This window comes from Saccoglossus kowalevskii, chromosome 7 (genome assembly GCF_978046115.1).
Source record: "Saccoglossus kowalevskii chromosome 7, keSacKowa6.1, whole genome shotgun sequence".
NCBI classification, from domain to species: Eukaryota; Metazoa; Hemichordata; class Enteropneusta; family Harrimaniidae; genus Saccoglossus; species Saccoglossus kowalevskii.
The window spans coordinates 26,518,425-26,527,529 of record NC_140647.1 but is presented as its reverse complement, the minus strand read 5'-3'; the positions used below and the strand labels follow the sequence as shown (position 1 = coordinate 26,527,529).

The window sequence follows — 9,105 nt, the reverse complement described above, 5'->3', positions numbered from 1 at the left end:
CACAATGTCTAATGCATGTACCAAGTTTGAACAAAATTCATCTGTAAACAGCCAAGATCCGGTTCCAGAATGCCAGAAATGCTTGATTTAGATCATTTTTCAACACAAAAATGACCGCCATTTGGAAATTTCGAATCAGATCATAAAACAAATTGATGTGCATATGTATGATGTATGTGTGAAGTTTGAATATAATCGGTCCAGGCATGTCTGTGATATGCACACACATGCACACACACAAAATTCAATCCATAAGTCCTTCAAACTGTGTCAGAACAGGAACTAACAAAGCCTGCCATGTATGTTCCAGGCTGCAATCATAGTTAAACACAGCAATAAGCATTAAAGTCATTATGTACACTGAAAGGTAGAAATACATCATACCGGTACCCATTGGACAATCAAATTCCATAACATGTGACTAAGTCTTAAAATCCTAAACAAAATTGATATACATTATAAGGCATGATGCAAGTCAATAGAACAAGTATATGAAGCAACACAAATAATGACAATCAGGTGGATGTGCTGAATGACACCAAATTCATATTTTCATAAAAAGTTTCTGTAAAAATCTGGCATCTTGAGTGCTTTATTGCACTAAGTGTTGATATTATTCATACAATTGTGCTGGAAAAGACATAAGAATGCAGCAGAGGAAATTGTAGAATGATATATCAAAGAAACAGAAATACACTGGTCAGTACAAATTGTTATAAAAGCCAGAAGATGCTCAAATACTGCGTGTGTCAAGTTCAAGTCCACGGATTCATATTGCCACTGTCTTCAACTGAATCTGAATAAGGAAAACATAGATAGTAAATTATAGCATGTCATATAAATATCAACTATATAGGAAGTGACAACCAAATAAGGATTTTGATATTGACTATTACTTGAAGTTGCATTCCACTTTGCAAATCTAAAATGTACCAACCAGTACCATATAAACCCCTAAAACTGAACTACCTAATTATTTTGCAAATTTTTGTAGTTTACTGGCTTCTAAAATGTTGACCGATCACAAAATTGTGCCGTTTTCAGTTCGCTAGAATTTCGTCCACCTCAGAACAACAAGATTCTAACAGCAATTACTCCTTTATCAGTCATGGTTTGAGAGAAATATGTATTCTGGAAATATGTATGTATGAAATATGTATTTTTCAAGTTTGTTTTATCGTGAAAAATAATTTTTCCTTGAACACAAGTTGATTTACCACAGTGTTCTTTCAATACTACAATGGTACTACTGAGAATTTCATGCAATAAATCTGCAAGTCTTTTCTACTTAGTCGTATTTGTAATCTGTTTTTTTTACTACAAAAGATGCCCCATTTATGCCATCTAATGATTTTCTAATCAATAATTTTCACTCCAAAAATGTTATCAGTACAAAATTTCAAAATGTTTTGCATTCTAAAATCTTATTTAAAAGTGGTCCAAATTTTATGGTATATAAACACTATCATATGTTGAGATTATGGAATGAGTTATGAGAAATTAACGGCAGATTATGAATATAAATTTCAATTAATTTACAACTAGTAAACTAGTCTTTGTTTGTCCTTGAAGGTTGTTGGTATTTTTGTCTGATGGTAAAAATAAAACGAGCAGGAAAGTGAGGGCAAGATATCTATTTTTAATATATCATTTTTTTTTTTTAGCTAAAACAGCATCATTTATATGATTTTTCTGGAAGTGATATTTCAAAAGTAGGAATACAACTTTAACATGATTAACATCAGTACTCACCTGCCACATGTGATGACTTACTAGCAGTAGAGCGTCTAATTTCAACTTCAGCATTACTATTAATAAGAAAAATATAAACACATAGCATTTTAGAAAAATGGTCCAATAACCAATTGTTGTAATCTGTCTTTATTTGGACATCACATGACATCACTCAATATCATATCATATGACATAACATTATGAATTGTGTTGTTGTTATGCTGAAACAGGAAACATGAAACTGATCTTGGCATAAGTTTTATATTTTAACATTTTGAATTACTAATGCTGCAATTGCATAACTCTATCATAAATGTGACTAGCTTTTAGAGAAAGTGGTTTAGATTGTAAAGTTTCAATGTCAGTCCATATCAATATGATTATGTCATGGCAAAATTGCATCAATTAGATTACTGACCATATGTTGATATAATGTCAGTAGATCAAAATGTATATTATTTATATTATCGTATGGTTATTATTACTCATCCATTGTTAAAACAAATTGGTAAAAGACTGTCTGAGAAATTATGTTGGACGACAGATGCATAGACCCTGAAGTCTCCAATCAGTGTGAACAGAAAGAATTGGCTACCAACCATAAAAGGCCTCCCAAAAAGTTGTTAGTCTTAGGTTTTTGTTTGGAAAAAATTTGTTTTCTTCAACTACTTTAAAAATAGATCTACCTATCTATTTTTTTTATATAGCCATATCATTCCTTCATTAATTTGTAATTTATATATGAGGACACATTCTTACCTAAGTTGGCGTAAATCTTTTTTTGACCTTCGTACTGGCGTGAGATCACCTTGTCCATATTCTGAATCTCTTCCAGTGTATGGTGTTCCAAGGTCACTTCTGGCACTACTAGGAACACTGCCCTCATCACCTAATGAACACAAAGTATTATGGTTTGTTCAGTATTTGTCAAGTACTACCAGTACCGTAAAATCTGTATTAGAAGCCGCATCCCTAATAGAAATCACACCCATTCTTTTTTAATAATTGAAAACTAAAAATTCATCATTTCTCATATGTGCAGACGCTTTAATAGAAGCCGCATCCCCCCGGTTACATTGTACCATTTTAATAGAAGCCGCGGTTTCTAATACTGATTTCACAGTAATATACAACATATATCATTCTGCACAATTTGAATTATAATTGAGCAGAAAGCATATTGTACACCAGAAAACAGAGATGTCACACACTAGTGTGCAGTCTGTATAATATCTGATGTAAGTATGAGGTGACTGGGACAGGATTTTCTAAGAACTGATTAATAGCAAGTAAAACCAAACAATTGACATATACTAACAAAAATACAAATAAGTTATATAAAGGTTCATAAAAAAAAAAATTGGAGCCTCATACCTACATTGAATATTAATTAGATTGACTAGTGTGGTGCATAGTCCTTGATTGCATATGTAAGCCTATAGTTTCACACTGAACAAGAATATTAGAATTGATGTATGTTTGCATATGGTATTAGGGATGTCTTACCTTGACTTAGTTGTGGTATAAGGCCGCTTGTCACAACTTCTCGTAATTTCTTTTTTAATTCTCTACTTGTTTTCTTGTAATAATATAAATCTTTTTCAAGTTGTTGAATTCTATTTTGGCTACTGAAAAACAATTATATACAGACTAAGTGAGGTACATTTGATGGCTTCTTCAAGGATTCCCTCAGCATTAACTCATGTACAAACACTACAGCACCCAACACTACCAATTGGCTTCCCTCATGTAGAAACACAACTCACCTAGCATCACCACCTGACTCTTCTGATGATTGCCCGTCCCCAATCTGCTTCATCAAAAGTTGTATTTTTTGTTCATTTTTCTTCTGCTGTTCAATGCTCCTACGATCCATCTCACTGGCGGCTTTCTGTAAAGCCCCTTCAAGTTCATGAATAAATCTCTCCTGCTCATCAATCTTCATCTAAATAAACAATAAACATGATAACTGCTGTGTGAATACAAACTAGTGAGTGATATCATACACTCAACCAACTTTTACTATTACCACAAAATGCTGACATAATAGTATGAAATTGTCCTGGAAATACCACAAAATATGTACAAAGGCAGTAGTAGGATGATCATATCAGCTGATGTGTAGATGAGATTGATGCGACCCGTACTTTTTTTCTTGCTTTTAGTAACAACTTAATGAAAGATTATAGCCGAGATGCATTCAGTGACTGAATTTGTTAGACTGGATTTCTGTGTCCAACAACAACAACGTGTCAATGTTGGTGACGTAGTTGATTTAGTTGACAAATTTAAACGTTTGAATGACTGCTGATACGTTTTGGAACATCTGTGGCTTTTTACAAAACAGCATATCCTATTGTTTTTGGTGCTAGATGTACAATAATACATACTATCACACGCAAAAACCACAATTGTAACTTTACTTACCTCAAGCTCACTGCAAAGAAGGTCTTTCTTTCTCTCAGCCTCTCTCATTGCAACAACTTTCTCAAAGTATTTTGTTAACAGTACTTTGGTTTCTTTTGTTGATAATGAGTTTAGTTTTCCCATCAAATTGTCCTCATTCTGAATTATATAACAACATATCATTGATAAGGTGAGGGTGTTGTCTTACAAAAAAATACAATGCAATTTACTCCTTGACTGGAATAAGTTGCCTTCAGATTTAGGATTTTTTCATTTAAAGATTGGCTGTTGTTAGTTAGCAGTAGTCAGTAGCTAGAAATTGTATCTAGCGGACTGTTATTAGTTTGTAGCTGGTAGTAACTAGTAAATGAATAGCAGTAGGTAGTAGTTGTTGGCAGCTGTCAGTAGCCATTAGTTCGAATTTATTAGGTACTAGTTAGTAGCTAGTACTAGTTTGTAGTTATTAAACTTGTAGTGGTGTGTAGTTGATAGTAGTAGTTAGGAACAGTTAATAATTATGTGCTATGCAATACATGACCAGCTGCAGGCTAAAACCTATGAAGCCATCATGTACCATTGTTCCAACCCCAACAAGTGGGTTAAAGGGGCTGTGATTTTGGTGGTTACCTGGGTTAGATAATCAGATCGTCTTAGTTCATCTTCTTGACTCTGGAGTGTATCATTTTTAAACTCAATGGCAGCATCTACAGCCTCAATAGCTTCATCTAACTCTATCAACCTGAATCAAATACAAATACCACAATGATATCAAAAACAACACTGAGCATTTATATAAAATGTACAGAAGATAATAGTTTATGTAATGATAAAGCATAATGATAATTATTAGGATATTTGCTTCCTAATTTATTTTTGTCTCTAATGTCAACAAACAATAGGTGATTTTTCATCTTGTTTATTGCGCATTAGGGACAGATTGAATGTCTGATGCAAAACTCAAATGATTGATTTGACTTTGAACTTGGATTTCCTTTTTTTTATAGCTCAATGTCGATTTTCCCGAGGGGAATATGGCATTGAGATACCCTTACTATCAAAATTGACCATCACCAAATGTGTATAGCATATTATTAAGTGAAAAAATACTTTTGCATTTATCAAATCCCATGTGATGTTTTATCGCAACTACATTGCTATGTATGTTCTGTTTTTATGTTCCATTTCACACATAATGTTGGGATCCTGCAGCGAACAGAAAATAGTCTAATATACCTTCTTTCCTCGGTTGGAGAGAGTAAACTACCCTCATGAAGTTTCTCATCGAGAACCAATCTTTGCTTGCAAAGCCTATCCCTGAAATAAAGAAAATGTACAAAAACTGTTATGAATGAAATCAAAACAATGTGTCATTGTTAAAAGCCAATTGTTTTATCACCAACTAAATTTATGGTTTGTCTACAATGTTGCATAATTTGATAACCATTGAAGCAATTTTATAAATTTCCAGAAATTCCTAAAAAACCAATAACATATAAGTTTACAACTACATTGTATTTGTGATGACATTGATGTGAAGTTCTCGTAACGACTATAATTAAATTAACATATGATAGAAGTATGATTTAAATGTAATAATATAGTTTAATTTTTTGCTAATAAATATTTTCATGATTTAAAATAATTTTAAATAATTGTATGACATTTGCGAAAGACACTGAAAATCTATGTCCTAGGACCCCAGTGACAATTTGGCTGCTACAAAATTACAGGACAGATTTGTCGCACACAAAATTAAAGCCGCTTAAAGTATTGACAGTGACTGAGAGTGTGAGCAGTAATATATTTACCTGTCTTTTTCAAGTTCCATAACATCTGTTGCTAACTGGTCTTTCTGCACATCCATACTTTGCCTGAGTTCAATACTTTTGTCTTCAATTTTCTTCTCAACGATGTTTATCTTATTTGCAAGACCAAGGATGTCCTGATGAGGTAAGATGATAGATCATTATATCAACAGATAAAAACAATGATGCACAATGTTGCCATTATCAGCCACAATTGTCAGCCACATCAAAATTAAACTGTACTGAATACATACGTCAATTGATAACTAGTTTGAGAAAGATTGGCTATAAATTACTTGAGTTAGCCTGGCCACAAGAAAGTGTAAATGACGACGCCGCCGACAACAACAAAGACAGACAGACATGGTAATTCCTATACTTCGCCATTTGATATGATTATAAGCAAGGCAATGCTATAGTAGTAAGTGATGTACCTATTTAGTAATGGCAAAGATTTATGAGGTAAGGGTATACCATGTACGGTGATATACAACGATGATCACTTTCTGTGCTAATTGCACTGTTGTTTCTTATGTTGATGTTGATGCTTTGTGTGGTTGCTATGGAAATGGTTTTGGTTGATAAAAACAATTTTACCTGAGCTCCAATTACCAATTTTATCTCAATCAAATTTGTTGCACTGCCACATTTATAAGTTTGCATAGAATCAAGTTTATGCATATTAATGAGCTCACCGCATCACATGGTTTGTTGTATTTATTTTATTACTCACTTTTGAAAGTACTTGACTTGATCGCAGTTTCTTTATTTCTAATTCACTTTTTTCTTTCAAAATAGATTCTTTTTTTTTAATAATCTCTTCTCGTTTTATCAGCTCCTAAAAAAAATAATTATTAAAAAAAAAAAAACTTAGAAAGAACTCCTGTGTGCTGTAAGTTATTTGAGACAAATTGATTGCTTATAAAAGAAATTGATTGAGATTGATTTAAAGTACAAATGTAACCATTTTAATGTCAAAAATGGTCCCTGCCTGAGAATCAGTTGTTGATACGTTCAAATGTTGTTTTTCAAAGAAATTGGCAAATCAACATGCATATTTCTTGTTCTTGTACCAACTTTGAACCATAATTGCCCAGGCATGTCGGCAAATGATGTCTGACGAATGTAATCCGAATCCCTATTTCAGACAGCGACTTAATAAACGTAAATAAACTAAAAACAAATTTTCACCTCTTCAAATTCTTCAATTTTTCTTTTTCTCTCTAAAACTCTTTCAACTTCATTATCTAACCATTTTCTTTGCTCGTCCAATTTATGCTGATCCTCACCAACCATCTGAGCACTGCCTTGTCGAAGTTTCCTCTGTGCTGCTGCAACCTAGACAAGAGAAAATGTTATGGGATACATAGTATTTTCAAACTTCACAGCTTAATGCTAATAAAGTCACTTGGAATATCTAGCTGACTCTGAATATAACATCACATAATTATATTGTTTTATTCATAGAATTTGATAAAGGTTTATATCAATGGTGATTTCTATAACATATCTTATGAAGTACATATATGCCCAGCTCACCAAAATTTGGTGGAAATTTTACACAAATTAAGTTTGAAGGGAATCACATAACAGATTATTGACAATAGAATTTAGTATAATTTTTTTTCTATTTCATTTAAGGCAAAGCAAAAACAACACACATAATATAAATGTATGTATGTACCCGGTACTTACTGTTAAATGAGTAATTTTCACTAGGTTTAAATTTTGCTGATTTACCATTTCAGGCATATTCAGTGGGTTTTAAATTCATGGTTTTATCATTTAGATAATGTGTTCTATGTTAAATTTTACATAATCACTGAGTTTATAATTTAGCGCATTTTCCAGTCAGCAAAATAAGCAAAATTAAAGGGGAATAATTAACCCCTTTACAGTACATCATATTATGACTTTGTGTCAGGTATGAAGCAGATCAGTCAATGTTATGAGTTGGAGTGGATGGAAGCATAGTAATAATAATATGATAATGTATTGTTGAGTTATTGTATAAAACATGTATTGGTCACACTTAGCCTTAGTCAGGATAAGATGAATGTCAATCCTATTATTCATCTATGGATGAACCACATAACAAATTATGTGCGTACATTTCCAATGAATTTACTGATTCATTTCAGTGATTAAATGTTCAACTGTCAATTTGCCAAAAACTATTCACAACACACCTCTTCAGTTTTTCGCTTCAGTATCTTCTGTTGTTGTTCATTTCGTATTTCTAGTTCTTTCATTCTCTGTTGATCTCTCTGCATCTCCCTCTACAAATTAAATTAACATCGTTTATTCTCCTCTTAGAAATTGAGATGAATAAAAGTAAACATTCTCCTCTGATGAGAGATTGGGAGGTGAACAAAGAAAACATTCTCCTCTGAAAAGGAAGAGTACGGTGAACAAAGTAAACATTCCCATTTGAAGAGGAATGGTAGGTGAACAAAGTAAACATTTCCATTTGAAGATGAATGGTGGGTGAACACATCCCTTTGAAGAAGAACGGTGGGTGAACAAAGTAAACATTATTCTCTGAAGAGGGATGTGAGGGAAACAAAGTAAACATTTGTTTCTAAGGAATGGTGGGGGGTAAACAAAGAAAACATTTTTCTATGAAAAGAGATGGTGGGGTGAATGAATGAAACATTTTCCTCCGAGGAAGAATGGTGGGATGAACATAGTAACAAATATGAGGGTGAACAATGTAAATATTCCCCTCTGCAAACAGATGAAAGGCTGATAAAGTAAAGATTTTGGGACTGCTTTGCAAAATGCACATGTTCTAATAAATGTATTGGGTAATGAAATCTCAATAGAGGATAATTATTCAAACCTCAAGTTTTGTTTTCCTCTCTGCTTCTTCTCTCAGTCTTCTTTGTAATAACTCTTGTTGTTGTCTCATCTTTTCAATGTTGTGTTCAAGATCAGAAACTTTCTTCTCACTGTGGGCTTGCATTTTAAAAATCTTTTCAGTATCCTGAAATTAGGTTGCAAAAAATATTAATAATACCTAAAAAAAAATGACGTTTGGTTCATGTTAATATTGATGTTATGCAGGTTTGGGGACAATGGAACAAAATGACCAAATATGGACAATGGTATATATACATCTCAATATTATACAGATTTGGGGCCAATAGAATATTATACA

At 32.7% G+C, this 9,105-nt stretch overlaps 1 protein-coding gene across 3 annotated transcripts in view; it reads right to left on the bottom strand.

Annotated features, from left to right (window-relative positions):
• Positions 1-562: 562 nt before the first annotated feature.
• The window catches only part of LOC100373898 (kinesin-like protein KIF27), a 33,324-nt gene continuing 24,781 nt past the window's right edge, over positions 563-9,105 (bottom strand). For 2 of the 3 annotated variants that reach the window (XM_078006150.2, XM_085501382.1), the window contains 13 exons: positions 8,788-8,931; positions 8,135-8,224; positions 7,137-7,283; positions 6,679-6,783; positions 5,949-6,082; positions 5,374-5,454; positions 4,768-4,879; positions 4,162-4,299; positions 3,501-3,679; positions 3,241-3,362; positions 2,494-2,623; positions 1,753-1,808; positions 563-796 (listed from right to left, as the gene is read on the bottom strand). In XM_078006150.2, the coding sequence (XP_077862276.2) occupies positions 756-796; positions 1,753-1,808; positions 2,494-2,623; positions 3,241-3,362; positions 3,501-3,679; positions 4,162-4,299; positions 4,768-4,879; positions 5,374-5,454; positions 5,949-6,082; positions 6,679-6,783; positions 7,137-7,283; positions 8,135-8,224; positions 8,788-8,931 (1,479 nt within the window). In that variant the 3' untranslated portion in view covers positions 563-755. The remainder of the gene's footprint in view (positions 797-1,752; positions 1,809-2,493; positions 2,624-3,240; positions 3,363-3,500; positions 3,680-4,161; positions 4,300-4,767; positions 4,880-5,373; positions 5,455-5,948; positions 6,083-6,678; positions 6,784-7,136; positions 7,284-8,134; positions 8,225-8,787; positions 8,932-9,105) is intronic. The other variant, XM_085501381.1, reaches the window with a different exon arrangement.